The 27,206-nt window shown below is 53.1% G+C and overlaps 1 protein-coding gene across 5 annotated transcripts in view; it reads right to left on the reverse strand.

Annotated features, from left to right (window-relative positions):
* The window catches only part of Foxp4 (forkhead box P4), a 42,299-nt gene extending 26,490 nt beyond the window's left edge, over positions 1-15,809 (reverse strand). For 2 of the 5 annotated variants that reach the window (XM_013019248.1, XM_013019247.1), the window contains exon 1: positions 6,603-6,833. In XM_013019248.1, the coding sequence (XP_012874702.1) occupies positions 6,603-6,818 (216 nt within the window). In that variant the 5' untranslated portion in view covers positions 6,819-6,833. Of the gene's footprint in view, positions 1-6,602; positions 6,834-13,203; positions 13,213-15,804 lie in introns of those variants that run through there. The other 3 variants (XM_013019251.1, XM_013019249.1, XM_013019252.1) reach the window with 2 other exon arrangements.
* Between the last annotated feature and the right edge of the window lie 11,397 nt (positions 15,810-27,206).

The raw sequence follows: 27,206 nt of genomic DNA on the forward strand, positions 1-27,206 counted from the left end.
GGGTATGGCCCTCCCCACTTCAACCCTTATCCGAAGACATTGTCCTCAGAAGAAATGCTCATGTGCCTTCTCCAGAAAGTGGGGGGGGGTGGGTGGGAGGACTTCTATGTCAGGCTTCCTGTTGGGAGCCTGAGGAAACTGAGGTCTGGAAAGATGTGTGCCCCTGCTCCCTAGCCCTGGGTCTATCCTCTCCCCGGGCTTGAACTTGGGATCTGGGTGCTCAGATTGTTTCTCACTCAAGGTTAGTGCATCTACTACCACTTGAGCCACAGCTCCATTTCCCACTTTTTACTGGTTCATTGGAGATAAGAGTCTCAGGACTTTCCTGCTTGAGCTGGCTTCATAGCATGGTCCTCAGATCACAAGCTCCTGTGTAGCTAGGAATACAGACCAGGAAATTCTTTTCTTTTTTTTTTTTTTGGTCAGTCGTGGGACTTGAACTCTGGGCCTGGGAGTGTCCCTGAGCTCTTCAGCTCAAGGCTAGCCCTTTACCACTTTAGCCACAGCACCACTTCCAGTTTTCTGGTGGTTAATTGGAGATAAGAGTCTCTCGGACTTTCCTGCTCAGGCCGGCTTTGAACCGTGATCCTCAGATCTCAGCTTCCTGAGTAGCTAGGATTACAGGTGTGAGCCACCAGCACCAAGCTTAGACTAGGGAATTCTTACAATGGCTTTTAATGTAATATGTATGAAAAAAGACAAAGAGTGAGTGTCTACAGCCCTCCCCCCTCCTCTTACCTGCCCTCCTCCACCCATTCCTAAGCAGAGGTGCTAGCTTCTAAGATTTCCCAGCAGCTGGTGTGAATATGAAAGGTGAAGTGTGTGAGGGCCCCACCCCTCCATCCACCCCCAGGAGAGAGGGGCCTGGTCTCCAGATGAACAAGGAGGAGCCAGTAGGTGTGGGAGCCGAGATAAGAGCAAGGCTCCAGGGCAAGGCATGAAGCTGGGAGTCCAAAAGAGAAATGGACTCTACCAGAGGATGGCAGACAACTGTTGACCATGTAGGGGTGGGAGATTTCCCCCAGGAACCTCCTTCCCCCACTGTATCTCCCTAGTCTGGACAGAGGAGGGCCAACTGGAGGAAAAAAAGTCTTCTTTCTTCTCCCCTCCCCCAACTCTGATACCCCCCCCCAATCTCTTTGGAGGGGGTAAGTTAAAAGACCATTAATGTGCAGAACCCCTCCCTTCCAAAACCCTTTTGAATCCCCTCACAGGATGTGGACGGGGTGGGATTTGGCCTGGTTGCCATGACAACTTCAGTGGGAGTTTCCAGACACTAGGCAACTCTCTGGTGACCCTCCCTGACCTGTCACCCCTGCAACCCATGGACAATGGGAACTGGAACTCCAGAGGCCCAGGATGCCTTTCAGTTGCCGCCAGACCGCTCTGCCTGCCCCCATTTCTGCCTGCCCCCATCACCAGCTCAGCTCCCCCTCCTCCAGCGTGGCAGACCAGCCTTTTAAGACCTTTCCAGACACTCCACTTCCAAAATCTGGCAGACACTTTTCCTCGCCCTCCTTGCCCTTCATTAGAGAGCCCAAAGGATCTATCTAGGGCCCTTGGGCATGGGGAACATTTTCACATGGATACTAGATTAAGATGAAAGGTAAAACCAAAAGCTGTGTATTGGTGCATTCAAGATTATATTCTTGGTTACTCAAAAGGCTCCAAGCTGACAATCAGTTTGAAGCCAGCCCAGGCAGGAAAGTCTGTGAGACTCTTATTTCCAATTAACCACCAAAAAACCCTAAGTGGAGCTGTCCGTGGCTCAAGTGGTAGCAAGCTAGCCCTGAGCTTTTGAAAAAGCTAAGGGACAGAGGTCAGGACCCTGAGTGTAAGCCCCAGCACCGTGTAACACACACCAAAAATGTAAAAGCCACTTTCAGAGAAAACATCCCTCATGTGGGGTAAAAGGCAGGAGAGGGTCCAGCAGGGTAGGAGCTACTTGTCTTGGAGAGAGAGGGGATCCATGCATCCAAGCGCTACTGGGACAGCTGCAGAGGACTTCAAGTCCAACTGGCCCACTCAGTGCTAGGACAGGTACGAATCAATGGCTACCTGCTGAGTGACTGAGTCCTCTGAGGGCCACAGCCCCTCCCCGCAACACCTCAGCTCATGGCAGGGTCTCCCCAAGTATCAGAAAGCCTCAAGGACAGACTGGAGCTCAGTACTCCAGTGGCTCTGTCATTTATCAGTAAGGGTGCTGGGAACGCTGAACTAACAGCAGCCAGCCAAGGACCCTCTGTCTAGCTAGACCTGGCCTGGCCGCTGAGCTGGGTCAGCCTGCCGTTGCATGGAAAGGCTGCTGGCCCTGCTTGTCTCAGCCTAAAGTCGGGTCACCCGCCTACTGGGCTGACTTTTGACTTGCCCTGTCTTTGTCTCTTCTTGGTCAACTCATTACTCCTGAAGGCCAGGACTGCTTTTTCCAGGGCTTGTTTACCTGGAACAGACCAACAGAAATGAAGGGAGAGGGGCTTGGAGACCCCAGGAGGGTCCGAGAAAGAAAGGAAACATAGTGCTGGGTCCATGGCTTCCAACTTTACATCACCCTATAAGAATGGATACTCTGACATGACACCTGGCTTTAAAGTTTTTTGGGTGTATTTTTGTTTTGTTTTGTTTTTTGGGTTCGGTCGTGGGGTCTGAACTCTGGGCCTGGGCGCTGTCCCTCAGTTCTTCAGCTCAAGGCTAGCGCTCTACCACTTGAGCCACAGCGCCACGTCCGGCTTTTTTCTTTTTTGCTTATGTGGTGCTGAGGAATCAAACCCAGGGCCTCATGCATGCAAGGCAAGCGCTCTACCACTGAGCCACCTTCCCAGCCCTTTTGGGTGTTTTTTGTCAGTCATGGGACTTGAACTCAGGGCCTAAGTGCTGTCCCTGAGCATTTCACTCAAGGCTAGTGCTCTACCATGTCAAGCCACAGCTCTACTTCTGGCTGTTTCATGGTAAACTGGAGATAAAGAGTCCCATAGACTTTCCTGCCCAGGCTGGCTTTGAACCACGATCCTCAGATCTCAGCCTCCTGAGTAGCAGCTAGGATTATAGGCAACAGCCACTGGTACCCATTTTTTTTTTTTTTGGTCGGTCATGGGGCTTGAACTCTGGGCTTGGGCGCTGTCCCTCAGCTCTTCAGCTCAAGGCGAGCACTCTACCACTTGAGCTACAGCGCCACTTCCGGTTTTCTGGTGGTTTTATTGGAGATAGGAGTCTCACGGTCTCTCCTGCCCGGGCTGGCTTTGAACCGCGATCCTCAGATCTCAACCTCCTGAGTAGCTAGGATTACAGGTGTGAGCCACCAGCGCCCGGCACCCATTTTTTTTTTTAATAATTATTTGGGCTGAGAATGTGGCTTAGTGGTAAAGTACTTGCCTAACATGCATGAAGCCCTGGGTTCGATTCCTTAGTACTACATAAACAGAAAAGGCTGGAAAGGGCACTGTTGCTCAAGTGGTAGAGTGACCAAGTGCTGAGTCCAAGCTCCAGGACTGGCAAAAAAATAAAATAATAATGATAATCAAAATAATTATTTGTAAGAGGAAGAGGCAGGAGGGAGAAGGCTCTTTTATATTTTACTTTTGTAGTATCAGCAATTGAATTCTAGGCCTTGCACTTGCTAAGCAAGTGCTCTACTAAATGAGCCACACCCCTTGTCCAAAGGATTGCTTTTGCTTTTGTGTGTGTGTGTGCATGCACACGTGTGTGTGCGCACATGTGAGTGCACACATGTGTGTGCTAGTACTGAGGCTTAAATTCATGGTCTGAGAGCTGTCCCTTAGCTTTTTGCTCAAGCCTGGCACTTTACCACGTAAGCCTTATCTCCATGTCTCCACTTCTGCCTTTTTGGGGGGAACTAGAAGTAAGATTCTTATGGACTTTTCTTGCCCATATTGGCTTCAAACCTCAATGCTGAAATCTCAGCATTCTGAGAAATTAGGATTTAGACACTGATGCTCAACATGGGGTTGCTTTCTTGCTGTTTAAAGAAACCCTTCCAGTATCAACACACATCTATACAGCACCTACTACTACATATGAGAACCAGCCTTGTCAGGTCCATAGAGAACTGTGCCCTGTGTGTGAAGCCCTGAACTAGGAACCTGGAGACAGGTCTAGCTGTGGCCTTTCTACCATCTGCATAAACTGCTATCTATCCCTGGCTGAACTTGGGAGTAATGATATTCACCTCGCTCCCACCGAGATGGTGAGTCTATGTAGTGAGTGTGGAAGAGGCCTTCTAAGGACTTCTTGCTTGGGGCTGAAATAAAAAAGGGACCAGGCTCTCTTTTCCACAGGTGCTTACCCTACAAATAAGTATACTTATCATTGGGGTACTAACAAGTGTTACCCTAAACTCCTTTAAAAGCCTTATTCAAATATTGGGGGTGGGGAGGGAGGGGTGGGATGGCCCATAGACTGTTTGGTTGAAATTTTTGTAATTTTAATTTTGCAGAGTTCTTTTTCATAGTTTGAAGCCAACAAAACTCTTTTTTTTTTTAAAGTCTCAAATATTTTCCTTGGCTATGCCCACAGTGAGCCCAAATGGATAAAACAGCCCTCTTGCCTGCCTCCAAATCCCCACCCCAGTTTATTTGTGAAACTGATACAAGATTTTCCAGGACCTTGGGATATTCCCCAAAACAAACAGGAATAACTGGAACGTGGGCTACAGATGGGAAGACATGGTTCATGTGTAACGCAGAACTGAGAAACCCGATGCGTACAGACAGTTCCATCCCTCCCCACCCCAAAAACATCTCCTCACTTACCCAGAGAGCTGTGGTCATGCTTCACTTTAAGTCAGTTGTTAAAAGAAACAACTTCCCAGTTTTGCTATCTCCTCACCTCCTTCCCCCTGACACATTTGGACTTTTGTATAGTTCTTTAATAAAGGTAGGATTTCTGTCCCCGGAGACTGCACAGATTCAGTGGGTATCTTCCCCCAGGGATCTCACTTCTTCACCCACAAAGTCCCAAAGACCTTCTTCCCCAGGGAAAGGATCCAGGCCCTCCAGCTTTAGTCTCCTAGTTGACAAGATCCAGTGATTTTGAAAAAGTTCTTGATTCTGTTCACATACACATTCTGGCAAGTCACCCAGGGCACTGGTGACTCAGACCTGTAATCCTAACTTCTCAGGAAGCTAAAATCTAATAAGGATCACAGTTCAAAGCCAGCTGGTCAAAGAAGTCCATGAGACTCTTCCCTCCAATTAACCACCAAAAAGCTGGACGAAGTGTATGTAGCTCCAGTGGTAGAGCAACAGCCTTGAGTGTCAAAGCTAAGCAAGAAAGAGTATGAGGCTCTGAGTTCCAGCCACAGTGCTGTAGTAAGGGGTCTCATAGCATTGAAGCCTAATAACCCAGTACTTCAGTCCCCAATCTAGCTAGGCAAGGGCTAAAGGTGCCACAGATCAAAGTGTCACACACAGCTGTTAGGCGAGTGAAAGGAACTCAGCCTAGGGTTTCTTCATTCCTGCCTTAGTGCCCACTGAGCAGCAACGAGAGAGCACAGCCCTTGTGTGATAACATGGCCATCTGGGGTGGAGTGAGAGAGCGCAATTGCCTGGAAGGGATAAGGAAGGAACTGGGTACACAGCTGAGTGGGAATGAGGGCACTGGGAGGGAAGAGGATACAAGATCCTGCTTTTCCACCCTCTCAGAAGAGCCCCCCAGCTACCAAGCTATGATCAGAGGAGAAAATCAAAGACAAGAATCCCAACCAAAGCTCGAGCTGGCTGGGCCGGTTCTCTTCAACTTGTCAAGCCCGATCCCCCCACCCCCATTCCAGGTGGAGCTGGGACCCAGGGGCCCCCTGTTCAGTTGCCACCCAAACAGGCTCCCCACCCTAGCACTAGTGCTTTTCTCAGAGGCTGGTCCTAAAGTCCTGAACCCTGTGTTTCCAGGTAGGGCTGAAAGAACTCTGAGGAGCTTCCCAGGGAATGTAAAAGAGGCCTGCCTTTGCCTCCCCTTCCCCACGCCAGGAACTATAATCTCTTTTGGGCTCAGACTAGGGATCTGACTGGAGTATGGGAGGTAGAGACTATTTTATTAGACATATAAAGACATCCTTGGGCGCTTAATGGCTCACACCTGAAATCCTAGCTACTCTGGAGGCTGAGATCTGAAGATGCTATAGTTCCAAGCCAGTCAGGGTAGAAAAGTCTTATCTACAATTAACATTCTTATCTTCAACTAACCAGCAAAAAGCAAGAAGGGGGGGCGGGTAATGATTCCAGTGGTAGAGTGTTGCTAGTCTTGAGTAACAAGTAACAAAGCTCAGTCCCTGAGTTCAAGCCCCAGTATTACACCCAAAATAAAAGAAAAAAGAAAAAAGCACAAAAGATAAAACCTATGGACAACCCCTCCATGTTAATGTACTCTCTCTCAAGCCTGCTGCTGGCCAGATATGGGCCTTTCTTTATGGTACTTTGGGGCTCTCCCAAGCTCCATGAACTCAGACCCCCAGTCCTGTTCCTCTCTTAGGAACACTGACTGAACTACCTCAGGATCTGGAGGCCGGGAATGATAGGAGGCTGGGAGGGATGGGAAGAGGTTGGGAGGGGAGGGGAGAGAAGAGGAAGGGTGGGGAGGGCACCATCTCCTACCTGTTGCTGCTGGAAGTGCAGGAGCTCCGCGGGGCTCATCTCTCCATTGCTGTCTGCGCTGCTTGTGGTGTCCCTACCTGTGCCATCCCTGCCGGTGCTGCCTGCAGCTGTGCCCGCTGCCCCAGCCCCGCCATCCGTCTGCCCAGAGAGGCCGCCCACGCCGTTCTGACCAGATGGAGCAGACCTGATTGTCTCTGAGGCGGATTCCACCATCATGTCGTTCTAGTGGGACCTGGAGAGGAGATGAGGGGAGGAAAGGAAAGGGGCTGAGACTCTAGACGGGATCGTATCATCAGGTTTTACCCAATCACACAGCCAGCACCACTGCCAACCCCTGTACTCCCTCAGCTTCCTAGAGGGAGGTTGGGTGGGGGTCCCTCTTAATGCCACCCCTCTCCCAGGCAGAGGAGCCCTGGCCCCAACCTTTGTGGGGGTCCTAACCCAGTTCTGGCCTCTCCCTCGAGATCAGGGCCTTCTAGGTCAGGGTATGAAATGGAGAACTACTTTGCTGGGATCTTCGGAAGGCTGTCCTACTCGCTGCCTCCCCCTCCCCCCGGCGGTGGACTGCACACTGGATCCGGAGTTCTCTCAGGGTACAGGGTAGGGCCTGTTTACTCAGGACAACCCCTAATCAACAAGTGATAGTTAAGGCCGCTGCCATTGGTCCCACCCTGTCCCCAACAGGAGGCAGCAGTGGCCCTAGGCCCACTTCTCATCTTCTTCGCTCCTACCCTCAGGCCAGCATCTTACTCAAAGCAGACACTCAAAACTACTACTTAGTAGTATAGGCCCACCATTCCCCCACCGGAGAAGACGTTCTATCACACCCACTTTAAAGAAGGAAAAAAGGATGCTGGTGGTGCAGCGTGGTGATGAGCGAGGTTTGCATGCTCGAAGGCCTGGGCTCCATCTCCAGCACCAAATCAATCCATCAGCAGTCCCCTCCTCAGACACACCAGAACTTCCACATGAACTGTGTGACTGGGGGGGGGGGGGGGGGGGAGATGGCTCAGTGGTACAGTGCTTGCCTAACATGCATGAAGCCCTGGGTTCAATTCCTCAGTACCACATACACAGAAAAAGCCAGAAATGGTGCTGTGGCTCAAGTGGTAGAGTGCTAGCCTTAGCACAAAGAGGCTCAGGGACAGTTCCTGGGCCCTGAGTCGAAGCCCCAGGACTAACACTAAAAAAAAAAAAAAAATGTGACTGGGATGGACCTGGGCTGTGAGGAGCAGGTGGCCTACATTAATCATGGAAGCCCAATATCCCACAGGTTTGTGCACACAGACAGCAATAAAAATGGGGAAAGCTGTTCCCAGTCCTGATCTAGTAGTTCACACCTGTAATGCCAGCACTGCAACACTTGGGAGGGAGGGTTTGGCAAAAGGGTTTTGAAGCTGAGGCTAGCTTGAGCTACACAGCAAGCCTAAAGCCAGTATGGGGCCAGAGGTGAGGATACCCAAGAAAAGCTGTTCTCAAATTCACAAAATCCCAGAGTCCCCAAAGCTATCACCCCTTGAGAGAACCGTGGATTTCAATTCAACAGAAGGTGGTTGGTGTCTACTATGTGTGAACTAGTTATGCCAGGCCTCTTCATCCTTTTTTTAATTTTTTTGGCAGGTCGTGGGGCCTGAACTCTGGGCCTGGGCACTGTCCCTCAGCTCTTCAGCTCAAGGCTAGCGCTCTACCACTTGAGCCACAGCGCCACTTTCGACTTTTTTCTTTTTACTTATGTGGTGCTGAGGAATCGAACCCAGGGCCTCAAGCATTCAAGGCAAGCACTCTACCACTGAGCCACCTTCCTAGCCCTTCCTCTTAGTCCTTTGAGGAGTAAAGAGAACTGGCATACAAGGTCCCTGGAAGAATACACCTCACCAGCCTCTTCTCCACCTACCTTAATTGTGATTAAGGGTAGAAACCCTGTTCAGAGGTTAATGACTTGGCCTAGATAAAAGCATACAGTAAGGCCCTGGAAAGCTAGCCAGTGTTCTTTTTTTGGTTCAGAAGCCCTCTTAACAACCCACTAGGTGAATGAGGATCTTTGGTAATAGATCTGGGGAGAAGCAGGAAGATAAGGGGATTCCTTTCCCTCTCTCCCTTTGTTCCCCAGAGGATAGCTCACCCCCAAGAGTGTCCCCCTTCCACTCCCAAATTCTCTCTGCACTAGGCTGCTTGCTGTTTTTATCCCTGCTGGAAGCGGAGAGGTAAGAAGCAGCTCTGGGGTTGGAGGGGAAGCCAGAAGACAGACAGCATGGACACATGGCTAGGGAGCCACACCGCTGCTCCCGTCCCTCTGATGTCCCTTCCCGGTGGGTCTGCATGGCCTGCTGGGGGTCCCAGTACCCCTGCAGTTCTCCCTGTGGGTTCCCTCAGCTGCTGTTCCCAGGAGTTCTGAGTTGGGCCAGGATGGGGGTGACGGTTCGGAAGAGATTGAGTACTTGGTCTTAGGCCTTAATGGCCATGTCAGCCCCAGGGCTAGTGGCTGCCAAATGATGGATGGGGTGGGCACCATCCTCCACCCACCACAGCACAGGGTTCCAACCCCCTTCCCTGCAACCACCCACCCTGGAGCCTGCAGGAGTGACTTCCCCACTCAGGCCTGAGCCCCAGCTACAGGGGAGAGGGGGATGGGAAGGCAGCAGGGGCCCACAAGGATCTCCCTTTTCCCCAATCCCGGCCCCAGTGGGGGTGGGAGAGCAGCTGCCAGCACTGAAGCCCAGTCTAGCTGCTCAGAGATCTGAAAGTCCTGGGCCCCAGGGGACAAAGCCCAGAGCCTCAGGGGTGTGAGCACACACTGGAGAAAGCCCCCCGGAGAATCCCTGCAGTGATTTCCCTGGGGTAAAGGAGACTGACTGGTTCCTTCTAACATTCACAGGGACACCAGAAAGTTTAGATCAGACAGCAAGTTTGAAAAAGGGAGAATAAAGGCCAGGAAGATGCAAATAGAGGTGTCTTTTTCTTTCCTGTCTTTTGGGGGGGGGGGCGGCATAGAGAGACACCCAGAGAACAACATAATTGCTGCAATGTGGCGTGTAATAATAGCTATTCAAGGGCTGATCATTCATATTAAACAGGGTGAAGCAAGCCTCTCATTTGCATGCTTGAGATTATATGCATTTTGAAAAGTCATTTCCGCAGGGTGTATGAATGGCATTAATTCCTGTGTGGCATGCTCTGCCCTTTCCCGGGGCGGGGCCTTCGCCCCACTGACACACACCCAGATACTTCCTTCCATACTCCTGCCCACCCACCAACACCCTCCCCTCAAACTTGTATGGCAGGCACTCTGCATCCTCAGTGCTGGGAGCCAAGCACACTGCCAGCCTCAGCCTCCCACCACCGCTCTACAGGGTGTTCCAACAGCACTGGGTGTTTCCCCACACTGCGTGAGACGGGGTGCTAGTGCCTGAGGCCCCCCCTTGGCCAGCTAGGAACTGCAGGGGTGGGTGGAGTGTGTATGTGGGGGTTGGGGAGGCTTGGGTGTCAGTACCCTGTAACTTCGTGGCAGATGGGGGGTGGGAGCCTGACTGTTAGGATAAAGGCCAGGGCCTAGGCTCAGCCACAATTAACTGTAAATCTTTGCCTTCCGGGGTCTCTTGAGCCTTAGTTTCCCTTCTCTGCTCAGAAAGGTTGTTTGAAGGTCTCTTCTGACTTGGGAGCTGCTGGGGCAAAACTTCCTAGTCCAGCAAGGAGCCCCTGGAGTCATGAATACAATCTCTTCTCCCAATGGGCTCCAATGAAGAGATGAGCCCTGTAAAGGGGGGGGGGCAGGCAGCCATCTTTCAGTCTTCTCCACACATTCCCTACCCTCCTGAACCTCGCTTCTTCCGCCATCACCCCCTTCCTTTCCAAGGAGCCCCAGGGCCCCCCCTCGGCACAGGGGCAGGAGCTCAGCGATGAGCCCACCTGTTTCCAAAACCCAACTGCACGGCCTTGGGCAGGTCACCGCCCCTTTCCCAAGGCTCTGGGCTGCTTTCACGGATGGGACGCCAGAGGTCTTTCCAGGACCCTGAAGCTGGGGCTGCTACTCTCACCACAGCCTGTTGAGTGGGGTGGTGCATGGTTTCTGTGGGGTCTCCCGTGGGGGAGGGAGCCAAGGCACGAAGGGAGCCCGGCCAGGCCCTGCGCTGACAGCACGTGCTGTCGGAAGGAAGCTGGGTTAGAAGCCACAGTTGCCTCTTCCGGGGTGGGGGTGGGGGGGAGACTCTGGCGCCCTCGGGGGATCCCCCTGAGGCTCCTGCCTCTCAGAAGGGCCCAGGTGGCCCCAAAGCTGTGTGACACCTTCTGGGATCTCACAGGGGTCCGCCCCGTCCGGAAGTGACAAACCCCATTACTTTGGGGCCAAAGGGTGACCCAAGGCCTAGGGTGCTTTGGGAGGGGGGAGGGAGTCTGGGGGCCCCCCATGTGGGGAAACCTTCCATGCCTTTTCGCGGACCCATATGGCGTTGGGAGTATTAATTACCATAGCTTTTTAATTAACAATCGCTTAATCTGAGTTGTAACATTTGCCTCGACACCCTTCTCCTCGCGGCGAACCCGTGCAGCCCGCCCTGCCAACTCATCAATTAATTTTTATTGACGTTTTCTTCCTCAAACAGGCACAATACCAGGGTTTTCCAATTAACACCTCCGCGATCTCTAATTAGTGCAATTAACAGGCTGATGGATGCCCAGAGCCTACCAGAGAGGAAGGAGGAAGGGGGCGGGGCGCGCTGGGCAAGCAACTGGAGAGGGGACAGCACCCCAGCTCCTTCCCAAGACAGCGTGCAGTGCGCTGATGGGGGTGCTGGGGACGTGACCACAGGTCATCTGAACTCAGGGCCAAGGCTGCGACTACTGGGGGTGGGGAGGAGAGGTAAAGCCCGTAATCCTAGCTACTCAGGAGACTGAGATCTAAGGAGGATGGTGGTTCCAAAGCCAGTCCAGGCAAGGAAGTCTGTGGGACTCTATCTCCAACTGTGGCTCAAGTGGTAAAGTGCTAGCTTTGAGCAAAAAAGTTCAGGGACAGTGCCCAGTCTCTCAAGCTGTGCAAGTGCGCACGTGCATCACACACACATGCGCGCGCCAGTTTTCAGATCTTCAGAAACCTGCCAGGTTTCTGAATGCCACCTGGACAGCTTGACACTAGAAGGTAGCATGGCTTTTAGCCCTCACACTATCAGGTACTTGCTGAGTTAATTCTTCACTTTTCTCTGCAGAATGGGAAGAACTGGCTGGACTGAACTTAGCTATTTGCAAGAGAGGGAAACAGACTGCAATAAAAGAAAAGTTGCTAAAACATAATACAATGGAATGGAAAAAAAAAAAAAAGAATAATGAACCCAAATCTGCAAGCAAGAGATCACAAACTTTAGCCCTGTGACTATCTATCTCCTAGGAGAGCTTGTAACTGGGCCTCACTCCCAGTTTCTAATTCAATAGGTCTGGAGTGGGCTTGATAAATTTGCATTTCTAACAAGTTCCCACCGGATGTGGAACTGCTTTTCAGAGGCACTTGGGTTCCAATGATGAACAGAACGAGCTTGCCAGCAGCCAAAAACAGGAGGATGGATTTCCAAAGGCCATACATTCATTCAACATGCATTTAGGAGCAGGGTTGCTTCCCATCTGTAATCCTAAACTACTCAGGAGTTCAAAGACAGCCTGGGCAGGAAATTCCCTAAGATTCTTATCTCTTAGCCAGCACAAAGCTGGAAGTGGAGCTGTAGCCAAGTGGTAGAGCACTAGCCTGAAGCAAAAAGGCTCAGGCTGGGCGTTCAAGCCTGTAATCTTAGCTATGCAAGAGGCTGAGATCTAAGGATCCTAGTTTGAAGCCAGACTAGAAGGAAAGTCAGTGAGATGCTTATCTCCAGTTAACTTCCAAAAGGAGCCGGAAGTGGAGTTGTGACTCAAGTGGTAGGTAGCACTAGCCTTGAGCAAAAAAGTTCTGGGACAGTGCCCTGAGTTCAAGCCCCAGTACGGGCACTAACTTAAATAAATACATAAACAACAACAACAACCCACCGGGCGTTTAGAGCCCAGTGGAGCTAGGCAGTGAGGATCTAGCAGCATGTGGCCTCTAGCTGACCTGGGAACTAGACTGTGCAAGGGTGTCCTTCAGGGGTTGAGAGCTATGTGTGAGCGACTCGGCCAAGGAGTAGAGATGGAGGTCCCATCCCTTCCCCCTTTGCTATGCAAATCTGACAGTGGGTCTCCAGCTACTTTCACCACATATTGGTTCAAGTACCAGAAGCTGTATGGCTTTGTCTATAGACCTAAACAAGACATCAGCTCTCTCTCCTTCAGCTTAAGTCCAGAGAAGAAAGCAAAAAATAAAGAAGAGGCAACATAAGTAGTGAAGCTCAAATAAGATAAATTCTATCCTCTGTGAATACAGGAAATAAGTGTGTGTGAGGGGGGGCTTCACTTTGAGGAAAAGCCATTTGGAATTTAGGCTTAGTGGATACTGAATACAGGGGCATGTTCAAAGTCCCTCAGGCAAGTACAGAGGAATCACCCTTCCCCCCACCCCTCACCGGAGCAGGGTTTGAACTCAGGGCCTGGACACTGTCCCTGAGCTTCTTTTGCTCAAGGCTAGCACTCTACCACTTGACCACAGCACCACTTCTAGCTTTTTCTGTATTATGTGGAATTGAACCCAGAGCTTCATGCTTGCTAGGCAAGCACTCTACCACTAAGCCACATTCCCAGCCCTCCTTTCTCTTTTTGTAAACTGTCTTCACACTTCCCAATGCTATAAGTCTTTAAAATGGATACACTTCCTGGGTTACACATAAACACCCCGGGCACTCCACAGAACACTGCATGAACCACACCTTATTTTCCCCCCTTTCTCTTTGTACACCTCCTTACCTAGCTACCCTGATATAGGATCTTGTCAGCCTAGCTTGTGTACTTGTAACTGGGGGTACCTCTCAAGGCCTAGGCCCAGGGGCTGCCTTCTTCTGGTAACTCTGACACCACCACCACCACCACCACCCCCGGCCCCCACTGCTCAGGCTACCAGGTGACTATAGCAGCTAATGCCCTGCCCTGCCCTCTGATTTACCTTGAGGACATTGACCAGTGATGTCACCAGTCTGGGCCTTGGTTTCCTTATCTGTAACCAGGAAACGAGGGAGGGCTACGACAGGGAGAGTGCTTAATACCAAAAGAGACACACTGCATGAACAAGATGGCCTGAGAAGAATGCCTACTACTTTTTGAGCCCAGATTTCCAGGTACAAGCAAGCCAACTCTCAGACTGAGCTGCTTGGAAAAACTCATCCTATCCCTTTCTTCCTGGCCTTGGTTCAGGACTGGAGAAAAACAAGGCAAGGCTGGGGTTAGATGCCACAGTGGTACTGGGATGCAGCTCAGTGATAGAGCACTTGCCTCTGTGTGCATGCACGGTCCTTCCTCTGCACAAAACTACTACTCCTTGTCCCCTAAGCCTCTGGCCTTTCTAAACTCTGGGGCTCTTCCTTGTGTGAGGCCAGAGGCTGGCATTGCAGCTTCTCTCCCCACTTCTACCTCTCCCTGAGGATTGAGTCCTAATTCTCCACAAATGACATGTGACACCCTAGGAGGTACCTGCCCCAACCCCAGGGACAACTGGAAGCCTCAGCACAGAACTTCATGGCTCGAGGGGTTCTCGGTACAAGTGACAGAGCAAGGACATGCCCGCCTAAAAGGTTGTGACACAGCTTTCAATGTCCATAGTTATCTGTGCCAAGTTCCCTCCCAAGTTTCAGAGAATTTTATTTTCTAATCCTTAAAATAACAGGCCTCTTGGTAGAATGTTTCTCTTTTCTGGGTGGGGGAAGGTATGTATAAACTGGATATGGTAGCATATGCCTGCCAGTCTTACCATGCAGGAGTCTGAGACAGGAGGATCAAAGGTCAAGGCCACCCGCCACCCAAGACCCCACAGGAGACTCTATCCTGCCCCCCTCTCTTTAAAAAAAAAAAAAAAAAAGACGCCGGGCGCTGGTGGCTCACGCCTGTAATCCTAGCTATTCAGGAGGCTGAGATCTGAGGATCACCGTTCAAAGCCAGCCGGGGCAGGAGAGACTGTGAGACTCCTATCTCCAATAAACCACCAGAAAACCGGCAGTGGCGCTGTAGCTCAAGTGGTAGAGCGATCGCCTTGAGCTGAAGAGCTGAGGGACAGCGCCCAGACCCAGAGTTCAAGCCCCACAACTGACAAAAAAAAAAGAAAAGAAAAAGAAAAAAAGCCAGGCACTGGTGGCTTGTGCCTGTTATCCTAGACACTTGGGAGGCTAAAACCTGAGGATCCTGGTTCAAAGCCAGACTGGAAGACAAATCTCATCTCCAATTAACTAGCAAAAAGCCAAAAGTGGAGCTCTGGCTCAAGTGGCAGAACATCAACCTTGAGCAGAAAAAGCTAAATAAGAGAATGAGGTCCTGGGCTTGGAAGGTGGCTCAGTGGTAGAGTGCTTGCCTTGCATTCCTGAAGCCCTGGGTTTGATTCCTCAACACCACATAAGCAAAAAGAAAAAGGCCAGAAGTGGCGCTGTGGCTCAACTGGTAGACCGCTAACCTTGAGCTGAAGAGCTGAGGGACAGCGCCCAGGCCCAGAGTTCAAGCCCTACGACCGGACCCCCCCCCCAAAAAAAAAGAAAGAAAAAGAAAAAAAAAAGAGAATGAGGTCCTGAGTTCAAGTCCCAGTATAGTAGTTTAACTAATAGTGCAAAAACTGAAAATAAGAAAGAAAAACAGAATTCCAGAGATCTAGCCTTTTAGGATAACACCTTCTGGTCAATAGTCAATCCACTTTCACTGCCTTGTGTCATATGAACATCTAAAATGCAAAATGGCTATGCAAAGTGGTAGAGTGCTTATGGGGTCTTGGCTGCATCCACACATACTCCTACACATACACATACAACAGTGAAACTGTCACCTTCTATCTATTAAGTTTTCCTGTTTTTCCACTTTCTGCTTACTATCATAGCATTTCCATGACATCAAATACTTTAGGCAACAGTTTGTTGTTGTTGTTGTTTTAGTGATACAGGAGTTTGAACTCAGGACCTTGCACTTGTAGATATTCTACCTCTTGAACCACAACTCTACTTCTGGCTTTTCACTAACTGAAGATTAAAAAGTCTCAGAGATTTCTTCCTTGTTCCCAGGCCCCTCAAATTGTGATCCTCAGATCTCACTGTCCTGAGTAGCCAGCATTACAGGGATGAATCACCAGCACCAGGCTTCCAGGCTTAAAGTATTCTTTTTTTTGGTCAGTCCTGGGGCTTGAACTCAAGACCTGTGCCCTGTCCCTGAGCTCTTTTGCTCAGGGTTAGCTCTCTACCACTTTGAGCCACAGCTCCACTTCTGGTTTTCTGTTGGTTAACTGGAGATAAGTCTCATGGACTTTTATGCTCAGGCTGGCTTCAAACTTCGATCCTCAGCTCTCAGCCTCCTGAGTAGCTAGGATTACGGGTGTGGGCCACCAGTGCCCAGCTCAGTATTTCATTCTTAAAAAACATTCCTCTAGGGGCTGGGAAGATGGCTCAGTGGTAGAGCGCTGGCCTTGTATGCATGAGGCCCTGGGTTCGATTCCTCAGCACCACATAAGCAAAAAGAAAAAAGCCGGAAGCGGCACTGTGGCTCAAGTGGTAGAGCGCTAGCCTTGAGCTGAAGAGCTGAGGGACAGCGCCCAGGCCCAGAGTTCAGGCCCCACGACCGAACCCCCCCTCCCCCCCCAAAAAAAAACATTCCTCTCTAGAGTCCTTGAAGAGCCCTCCCATACCTGGTCCCTCTGCTCTCTTGCATATTCCAGCACTCACTTTGACTGACCCACAGGTAGCAAGTGACTTGTCAAGGTCACCTGGCTGCTAAGTGGCTGAACATCTCCCCTCAGAGGTGACAAGGACCTAAGACCAGCCTCACTCTTAAATTTCTGAGGATCTGGGCCCCCTCACTACCTCTCTCCAATTCATCCCTTTACTGGCTCCAACCCCACTAGGCCCTGGCTAGGAAGCCTGGTTCAGCACTCCTCCCAACTACCGTGACCAAAAGGAAGAATTAACAATAGAGAGGGAAAAAAAGAGAGAGAACAAGCATAAACCAAAGATCCTACTCCATCTCATTAAGAAAGTAAACATAAGAGCCATCTAAGTGTCTAATTAAGCTTCTAATTAGTCCCTGCTTGTTACTAATGCAAATTAGATTACTCCCGCTTAACTACAGCATGTCCACAACACCCTTGTTAATTGCGGCCTTTTGAAATTAAATTACTCCCTAATTAGCATATCAAAGCCATTGATTTGGAGCTGGGAAAGATGAGGGCAAGAGGAGCCTAACGCCAAGTTTGGTTAATCAGAGCCGGCTAATTAAATAGTGACGTCTTACTGGGGAGCCTGCTGGTTAGAAGGGTAGGGGCAACACGTTCCAAGCCAGAGTGGGCATCTGGAGCCTGGTTCCGGTAGGACCTTTGGTACCAGGGTCTCCTGTGGGGCCCTAACATGCCCTGGTCCCTGATTCTCCAGATTTCTAGGTGTGGCATTTCCAGGGATCTTGGGCCTCAACACTCAGAAACATCCAGAACACAGCCAAACTCAGATGTGGACAGACTTCCCACTCTTCCACCTCTTTGCTGACAGAAGATTGGGTTCAGAAGGGTGCCTTGTTCTCTCAGTCCCCAGTGGGCTAGGACCCACTTGTGATTCCAGGGGGGTGGGGGGAGGGAGAAACCTCTTTCCAACAAAATGTACACAAAGAGTAAGTTTTGGGGGAGACAGCAGGTCAAACTTTCATCCAAGGTCTCACTGGGCAAAGGAGAGAGACACAGACCTGTCTTCCCTCCTTCTGGAAGGGGAAAGAGTTATCCTTCATCCTCAGTTTTTATGCAGCGGTGTGGAATTTAGATTTGGGTCAGATTGTCCTATAGGCCTTCTCTGAGCTGGTGCTGTACAACCCTCTGAAGAAAAAAAGAATCCATCTCACATGAGCCTCCCTAGATTTTCTTTAAAGATTATTTTGGAGTTGGGCACCAGTGACTTACACCTGTAATCCTAGCCACACAGCAGGCTGAGATCTAAGGATCACAAGTTGAAGCCAGCTCTAGCAGGGAAGTGTGTGGGACTGATCTCCAATGAACTAGCAAAAAGCCAAATGGAGAGCTGTGGCTCAAGTGTGAAAAAGCTAAGGGACAGTGCTCAGGACAGAGTTCAGACTCTTGAGTTCGAGTCCCAATACTGGCATGCGCACATGCATACACACGCACGGGTACGCACACACACACATTCAGTAGAGGTGAAATTAGTCTCTTAACTGAGTGACCCTGGAAGAGTCACATCACCTCTCTAGGCCTGAGCCTTATACTTGTCCACATGAGAGTAACAAGCATCTCAACTGAGGTGCCGCTAGGCTGTCGGATTAAATGAACAAGAGGCCACAGTAAGGCATAGTTCCTCAACGAGGGTCTAGTGAGCACCTAGTTGTACCTGCTTCAATCCTTTCCCAGATTTCCTAATGAGGACATTTTCCAGAACCTTCTTCCTCCATACTCCACGTCAGGAAGGCCCGGAGCTAGGACTTCCAAGTGTCCTTGAACATGTTAATGTCTGGTTCCTGTAGTTGCCTAACGGGCTGGGGAAGCGGGGAGGTACCACAGCTATGTTCTTGGCCCTATATTTAATGGACAGCTCTAGAAGGGACAAACAGCTCATAAATGACTCCTAGAAGGGACCGAGTAAGATGACCAGAGGTCCCTACTTTGGTCCTTCTGTGTCTCCCTTCCCCCAACTAGGGTTAGGCCATCCCCACCTCCCACCCCCACTTCAAGTTTCTCACCAGTAGCCCCTGGAGCACATGTGGTCAGGGTCAGGGCCAAATTCCCAAAGGGTGAGATTTTGTTTATTTAAGGAAAGATCAAACACAGCCCAGGGGAAAGGAAGTTTCCCTACCTAGCACCCAGACAGTAACCAGCCCAAGGGCTCTGATGAAGCCAAACTGGGTAAAGAGAACCGTATAGCAGTGGTTTTATTTTAGAAAATGTCTGAAAATTGAAAGCAAGGCAGAAAAAGAGGAATGGGGGAAGGGAAGACTGTCCTGGGGTGGGGGGGAGAATGGCTACGCAGAAGGGCCAAGCTGCAGCCCGCTTCACCCGCGCTCTCTCCCAACGAGATTCAATTAATTGATAACAAGAGGCATCAAATTAATTTCTGGAGGATGTGAGATTTTGATGAAGGGAAATCTCGTCGATGGGGATCAGGTGGGAGGGGGTGGGCAGCACCCCTTTTAATCAGGCTGGGCTGCTTAATTGGCAAGGAGACTAGCTGGGGTGTCAGGGTCCCCTGTCCTGAGCCCCCCAGAGCTCCCCTTTCAGGAAGGACCCGCAGAAGCAGCAGAAACAAAGAAGGTGTGCCTGGCTGGGTGAGAAGCCAGGCGACGGCAGGTGCTCACTGACTGTACAGTAGAAAGCCGGAGGCCCAGAGAGAAGACCATCTCCACAGGCTGAGCCGCGCCTTCCTGCACAGTGTAGTCTGGATCCTGTTTAGAATCCAGGCCCACCCCATCAGCCCTGAACCCAAAGCTTAGGCACAGGGATAGGTTACCCTCAGTGTGGCTCAGACATCCTACTTTGGGAGCTGACAGCTCTCACCCCTAGGCTAGGGTCTGTCAGAGCGACCCAAGCTGTAGTCATTTTCTCCATGCTCTGAAGAGGGCTGCAAACCCAGGACCTGCATGCCGAAGGCTGGGCCTCAGACACCAAGGCATTTGCACAGAGGTTCCAGGGGCTCAGAAATGGGGTGGCAGAATAGCAACCCAGAGCAAGTACCCCAAGATAAGAGAGAGATGGAAAGCCTGGCTCTTTAGGGGAAATCCCATTGGCTTCCTGAAAGGGAATTCTTCCAGGGACCAATGCTCAACCCTCAATACAGTCCAATTCTTGGGCATCTCTAGCTCCTAGCTTGGAGAAGCTCATGCTTTGCTCCCCAAAAGCCAGTGTACCCTTCTTTCTCTTTTATTCCTTTTGGGTGTGGGGCTTGGACTCAGCCTGGATGCTGTCCCTGAGCTGTTTTGCTCAAGGCTAGTGGCTCGTCACTTTTGTGTCATAGTGCACTCTCGGTTTTCTGGTAGTTAACTAAAGTGTCATGGGGACATTTCTGCCAGGGCTGGCTTTGAATTCTGGTCCTCAGATCTCAGCCTCCTGAGTAGCTAGGACTACAGGTGCGTGAACCACCAGCACCCGGCTCCCTTCTTTTCTTTTGATACAACTTTTGTGCACATGGGGGAGGGCAGAATATAGGGGTTTGGGCTTTGAGCCTTGCACTGGAGCAATCTCTTTAAACCTGGTTCTCCTAGGAACGTGGGCTTCTAGTAACATTCTCCTAGAAGGGCTTTTCAGTGGGGAATCATGTCCCAGGAGGCCAACTCAGACCAATTGGGTTGACCAAACAAGAACCGACACCCCTTCCTCACCCACCCGCTACCTTCCCTTCACACTGGCACTCCCCCCTCCTCCAAGGCAAACACTCTCCAGAAAGATCTGTCCTCTACCTACTCATTTTCATTTTTATGGGGACTTGAGCCCAGGGCCTGGGTACTGTCTCTTAAGTTTTCTGGCTTTTTAGTGCTTAATTGGAGATGAGTCTCACCCATAGACTTTCCTACCCAGGCTAGCCTCAAACCAGAATCCTTAGCCTCCTGAGTAGCTAGGATTACGGGCATGAGCCACGACCTCCTCACTTCAGAGTTCCAAGTTGTATGGAAACCAATTGTTTTGTTTTGTTTTTTAAACTAATCCTTGGGCTTAAACTCAGGGCCTGGGCACTGTCCCTGAGCTTCTTTTGCTCAAGGCTAGCACTCTTACCACTTGAGCCACAGTACTACTTCCAGCTTTTTCTGTGTCTGTATACTGAGAAATTGAACCCAGGGCTTCATGCAGGCTAGGCAGGCACTCTAGCACTAAGCCACATCATTCCCAACTGCAAACCAATTCTTACTTCATCTCATCTCTGAGTTCTATGCCATGAGCACTCCACAGCAGCGTTGTGGTGCTAGGAACACGGGTCTCCATCCCAAGTCACCCTGACTTGCAGGGGTCATCACCCTCCCCTGGCCGCCATTCAGAATTCTGGAGCATGCGTGAGATTCTGAATTCAACCCCCAGTAGCACAAGGAAAACGACAAAGAAAAATCTAGGTCACCTGTGTTCCCATCACTTCTGTCAATGTTGGTTCATGCCAGACCTTGTTCTCATACTATGCTACTGTCTGGGGAAACCCACCACTCATTCCCCCTGCTCATTAACATGACAGCCAGGTCAGAAGTGTCAGAACCATCTCTAGTGGGAAAGGAAACACCCTTTACCTCTATCTTGTACCACCAATGGACCACACTCACAGAAGAGGCCAGTTTTACAGAAGGGCCAAGAGGGTGGACAGACAAGCTGGGTTTCAGGGCACAGGCCACAAGGCACTTCTTGGGCAGGGAAGGGCTTCACTGGAGGGAGTATGTGGAGAATAGACCCCCTGCGTAGGGGTAGTTCTGGGATTGCGGCAAGGGGTGACACTGGCTAAGTCTGGTTGGACGCAGACTCTGCCTTTTGTGCCTGGGCCTTACGTGGAGGCTCTGTAACAGAGAGGAGATGCCACAAAGTTTGAAGGGCAGAGGAGCAAGCTTCCCATTGTGATCCCCGGCTAGGCGGGCAAAATCCAGAATTCTCAGTGGTCAGCAGCTAGGAAGGCAGACCTCGCAGTGAGCCAGGGAGTGCAGTCCAATGAAAAATCTGGAAGGCAACTGTGAACAGAGCCGCCAGCAACTTCAGGCGCAAGGGAAGAAGTTTCTTTTCCTCTCTGAGATGATCCATTCCAGTGGTAGCTCCCAAATTGGTCTGAGACCAGCAGCTGCCTCCAAAAGGAATTGAAGGCAGTGAATTTCAAAAACTAAGAATATTCTTTTTTGGAGAGAAGGGAGTCCCAGTCATTTTTCCTCTTCTGCTCCCATTTTGCCCTAGAGGGGGCACTCCAGGGTGTATATGGGGACCCAGGTTCTGCTCCCAGATCCTTCCTAAAGGCAGACAGGAAGGTAACCTGTAGCCCAGGTGTAAGAGGAACAATCACTTCAAACTGGTAAAGGTGAGAAAAGGAAAAAGGAGTTGAGGGACAGGGTATGGTAAGGGGGGCTAGTAGCCCCTCTACCCCTTCTATTAGCTCTCTTACCTATAGCAGAGGTGCAAGCCCTACTGGTTATACTGGGTCAGGAATCCCACAATTTGAAGTCCTAGCTTTGCTGCTAAGCAGCTGTGTAACCTCAGACATAGTCACCTCTTCTCTGACTTCATTTTCCACCCTATAAAATGAAGGTTAATACTCCAGTATTTCTAGTATCCAGCCCAATAAGTGGCCTGGCAGTGCTGGTAAACTAATTAAAAAAAGGAAAAAAAAAATCCCTGGACGGGCACTCCCCTGGCCAGGCAGGATGCTGAGGACTTTACCTCGCACTCAACTCCCAAGCAGACTCTCCACCTGGGTATCACTGACCTACTTTCCATCCTAAGAAAATTGAGGTTCCTGGAGCTTAATTAAGTTCCCCAGAGTCGCATCTCTATTGCCAAGTTCCAAAGCCTTTTCCACTCTGACACACGGTCTGCCCTGGGGAGGTCGAAGTTCTTTGCCTGGGATCCAGAACTATGGAACCAAGTCTTAGGAAGCCATTTGCAGCCAATGGAGAAAAGCAGCAGAACCTGGACGAAATAGTGCCTGTGGCCTTAGGCCTAGGGAAGCCAGGAGAGGGGTGAGATGCAGGGGAGAGAGGAGGCTGAGAAGAGCCCCTGGATGAAAGGAAGTATCAGTTGGCATGAATGGAAAAGACTTTGTGCCTGCTTGGATGCACTACGGCCAGCTGGAAAGTCAGACAGCAGGCCTCTGGGAGCGGCCAGGACAACTGAAGGGTTAAGATATAAGGAGGGCGGCTGTGGAACAGGGAAGGCTTCTTGGGGAGACAGCCTTTCCTTCCCCTGGGACTTTACACCCCCTCCTGTAAAACAGATGCCCTGCCTCCCCAACCTCTCTTTCATCCCAGCACTGGAGTCCAGAGGGCAGACCTCAGCCTCTCAGGTACTTTTGGTATCTTTCAGGTACCCCAGGACCTGGTCAGACAGAGGAAAGACTCAGCTACCAACATTTGGGCAATTACTGAAGCCCCCCCCACCCCCACCACACGCACACTTAAGCCATTCTGCTCCCCCCACCACCCACCCAAGGAAGAGGTGTGTTTGGAGGACTGGCCCAGCAGGATAGCACATTCCTGAGAAGAAGAGATCTACCTGCCCACAGCCAAGAAAGGAAGTTTTCAGCCAAAGGCAGAGTGGCAGAGGGGGAGGAGGAGGGTTGAAAGTGGCTACACAGACTGGACCAGAGGCAGGCAGGTCCCTGGGCAAGCTGGGCCTGCATGCCCTGACCCCCTATTCTCCAGCACGGAGCCAGGCCTTTTCCTCTCCAGGTCTCAGGGGTTCCCCTATCCCCCACTCCCCATCTCCCAGGGCAGGGAGAACAGAAAATTCCATCCTGGAATCAGAGCTTAGTGGCCAGGGTAAAGTAGGAACCTGGGGGTCCCAAAGCAGAGGTTCAGATCTTAGCTGCAGCCCCTCAGAACCCCTTCTTTTTCGAGCCTCGCTGAGTGGTGTGGGGAGACACACCACCTGTGAAGCCCTCCAACAAAGTCTTTAGAAACTCTGGTCTAAGGGTGACATGGGAGCACGCAAACTCTAGGCACTCTGTGTCCTCTCTCCACCCACTAGGTGACAAAGAACCCCAAATCCTCAGAGCAACACCAAGTTAATCAAGTCAAGGAAAAAAAAAACCTGCCAACTTCCACACGGCGGTGTTTTGAGAGGAGGGAACAGAGCTTGCTTGAGTCCTGCGGCTCCCTTTTGAGTAGCTCCTCCTAGCTCTTGCCAAGAAGGAGGTTAAAAGACCCAAAGGCATGGGGGACAAGGAGTCAACTCCTTCCTGTTCTTGAATCTCCAGGAAAAAAAAGAAAAAAAAAAAGGCGTGCTGGTGAGAAGCTGCGCGGTGGGGAGCTGCCCCCCCACCCCCCCATGCCAGGCTACCAAGATGGTCCTGCGGCCCCTTCTTCCTTCGGGAGAAGGCCTCCGTGGAACCATAGCAGCTGTCTCCCATGTTGCACTCTCTGCGACCCCCCAATTCTAGACCTAAATTGGATCCGTGAGGAATCCAGCCGGGTGCCGTGAAACAGTGGCAAAGTTCATGTAAAAATCCCGCATTGGCCAAAACGCTCCTGGGCTTTCTCATCCAGTCTGCGGTACCGAGGCTTCAGAACGCGGGTTCACATCCTCCAGGCCCCCCATTCTTCTCTCCTGCTCCGGATGTCCCATCAACCAGCTGGGAGACATGATCTGGGGTGGTGCTCGACACCCTAGATGCCTTCAATCCCAGATGCGCCGCCGAATGAGCAAGAAAACCGGCCCCCAGAGCTGGCTCGGAAAGACTGGGGTGCCAAAGGAGCAGTGGGCGCTCTCCGAGGTCAGGACCCCTAATCTTCCTCCTCTAACCTAGAGAGACTGGGAGCCACCCCGGTGCTCCCAAGGTCGCCACAGTTGGGGGAAAGAAGTAATCGGCCGCAGACAGGGCCTCTGCATTGGCATTCGCATCCCGCGAAATCACATGAGCGACTTTCCTTCCTCGGATAGCCGCGGTCCCCCAAGTCTCCAAGGGCACCCCGCATTCTAGCGCCACGGGCTCAGCGCCCGCACAACCCAACAAGTTTGTTTGGCGGCTGAGGCGGAGCGTGAGGCTGGAGAGGCCCAGGAGGGGCCGGGTCCGAGGTGCTGGGGTGGGGAGTGGGGGGCCTGTCCCAGGGCGGTCTTGCACGGATGGATGGGGTCCTGCTCGGGGTACGCCAGGAAGGACCTTGTTCTCCGATGACCTCTGACCCCGCCGGGCCCCCACTTCCACTAGGGCGGGAGGTGTTCCCAAAGGAGGTGAATCGAGGTGTCGCCCAGATCAGTCCCCTATCCCCGCGGCGCGCGCGCGCGCACGCACACACACACACCAAGAGAAAAAGAATTAGAACCCCCCCACACACAGGGGCCATTTCCAGACGCTCTCAAGTTCCCAAGAAGTTTTCCGCTCTACGTCCAGGCAGGAGGACGGGCTCCGGAACGAGGGTTCGGGGGTCTCGGCACTTCCGAGGCGCGACCTCAACCCAGCCCGTGCCCGCCTCACCCCAGGCGACGCGGGGAGCGCGCCCGGGTCCCCCCCGCGCCCGGGCGTGTCGGGGGGGGGGTTCCCGAGCGGACTCGAGTTGGAGGCTCCCAGCGCACCACCTCCCTTCCCAGCTCAGGAAAGTCCGGGAAGTATTCTTTGTCTGACTCGGGGCGGGGAAGGGGGGGGTCGCGCCCCCCAGACACCCCATTCCGGGGAGGGGGGGCGAGGCCGGGAGGGGCGGAGCCCGGGCTTCCCGGGGCAGGCCGGGCCTCAGTGGCGTCTCCGTGCCCCCCCCCACCTGTTCCCCAGGCAGCCCCGGCCCGCGGGGGGCCCCGGGCCGGGGGGGGCGGGGTCTCGCGGCTCCCCGGGATCCGGGGACCGCGGCCGGCCCGGGTGGAACAAAGTGCTCCTCCCGGCGCCCGGCGCGTCTCGGCGGGCAGTTTGCAAACACAAAGTAAAGCCGGGAGCGGGGGAGACGCGCGGGCGAGCCCGGGAGGGGGTCCGCCGCCCGCCACGCTCTCCCCCAACAACTCAAAGGCTGCTGAAAGAGCCACCTACCTGTCCCGACCGGCCGCTCCGTGCGGGCTCCGGCCCGTCAGCCCGCGCGGGGCATGGGGCGCGCTCGGGGCGCAGCCCGGGCCCGCCGCCGCCCGCCGGGGCGGCCGCTCCGCTACGCGCCGCTCCCGGGCGTCCTCCCCGCGCGCCGCGCCGCGCCGCCCACCGCGCGCCTCAGTCCCGCCGGGGCATAGCACTTTGGGAGTCGCTCGGCTCACCCGGGGCTCCGGTCCTCCTCCCCGGTCCGTCCGCGACGTTCATCCGCTCGCTTCGGCTCCCAGGCTCCGGGACCCCGGCGTCCCCGCCCCCGGCCCAGCCCTGGTTCCGGCCCGGGCTCCTCCCCACCCCGCGCCGCCGCCGCCGCCGCTGCCGCCGCGCCCTCTCCGCGGGCTGGGGGGCTCGGTTCCGGCCACCGGCCGCACTGTCCGGCCCGCAGGGGCGGCCGGCTGCGGACTCCGAGGGGCTGCGACTGAGCCCGGGCGGCGAGTGGCTGCGAGCGCGCGGCGCGCGGGCGGGGCGGGGCGGGCGGGGGAGGGGGAGCGAGGGAGGGAGCGCGCGGAGCGCCGGGGAGGGGAGCCGGGAGGGAGGGAGCGAGGGAGCCGCGGAGGGAGGGGAGAACCAACTTCTAGGGCTACCGTAATTCGCCTAAAGCCGCCGCGGACTCTTTCACGCCGCGAGGCCGCCAGCCAGCCGCCGCCGCGACACCACCACGTGGACCAAACTTCAGGGGAGGAAAACCGGCGACCGCTGGGGAGGGAGGACGCAGGGCGGCGGATCCGCGCGCGCGAGGATGGGCAGGGGGATCTCCGAGGTTCAACCTGACCCCTAGAGTCTGGAGGAATGGACAAGTCCTGCTCCCACACGGTTCACTGGTTCCCGGCGGGCTGCGCCTGGGTCGGGGAGTGGCCAGCCCCCCCCCCCCCGCCGCCTCCGAGTCCGGAGCCCGGAGCGGGCGTCGGGGCGCTGAGGCCCGGCCTGGCCTCCTCTCATTCCCAGCTGCGTGGGGGCTGGGGGTGGGCTTACTGAAGCGGAGGAGGGGGTGGGGAGGCTCCCTCTGGGCTTTGTGATCCTCACCCCCCCTCCCCTTACCCCCTTCACCTGCGAAGGGGACTTTCCCGTGGAGAATCTTCTCTGAAAACCCGTGAGAGCTGGATCCACTCCACCCGGGGAAAGTGACGAGAAAGTTGTTATCTGGCAATTATCTGGACGAATCTCTCTGAACCGCGCTTCGGCCCACCGAGACTGGGGGGGGTTGTGGTGGCGACGCGTATTTGGGATGGGAGGGGCGCAGGGAGGGGGGAAGTCCGGCAAGGAAAGACCCGGCACCGGTAGCTGACCAAGATCGCGGCTGGCAGCTGTGGACAGCTGCCACACCTGATCTGATCAATCCCCCTGCTTTTCTCTCACCCCCCCCCTTTCAGGATCCATAAGCTACCCCCTCCCCACTGTGATTCAGGCCCCACCAGCAAGGGAACGCCCAGATGGTGGGTGAAGGCAGGAAGGCCCTCTTGGCCCCAGGTCACCAGAGGCAGGTGGACAAGGAGCAGTCACGTGATGCACCCTCCCCTCAGGGTGGGCTGGGCCTGGTCTGGGCCTAATTGCCTGGGAGGGTGGAGGTCCTGGGTGGGGTGGAAGAAAGGGGCCTCAGTGAGGAGGCTCCCCTTGGGTTGTTCTCATTCTGTCTTTATTCTGTAAGAGCAACATTCGAAGTAGCTGTAAATGTGATACCTGCACAGGCCTAGGTCTTCTGTCTGTGTCCAATTGGGCAGGTGAGACAGGCACACCTTGGTCCTGCTGTAGCTTTTCTGACATGAAGCTGTGAGTTGGGAAGTGGACTCTCTTTAGTGCTGTTATTTATTTGGGCAAG

Source organism: Dipodomys ordii, unplaced genomic scaffold (assembly GCF_000151885.1).
Source record: "Dipodomys ordii isolate 6190 unplaced genomic scaffold, Dord_2.0 Scaffold44, whole genome shotgun sequence".
NCBI classification, from domain to species: domain Eukaryota; kingdom Metazoa; phylum Chordata; class Mammalia; order Rodentia; family Heteromyidae; genus Dipodomys; species Dipodomys ordii.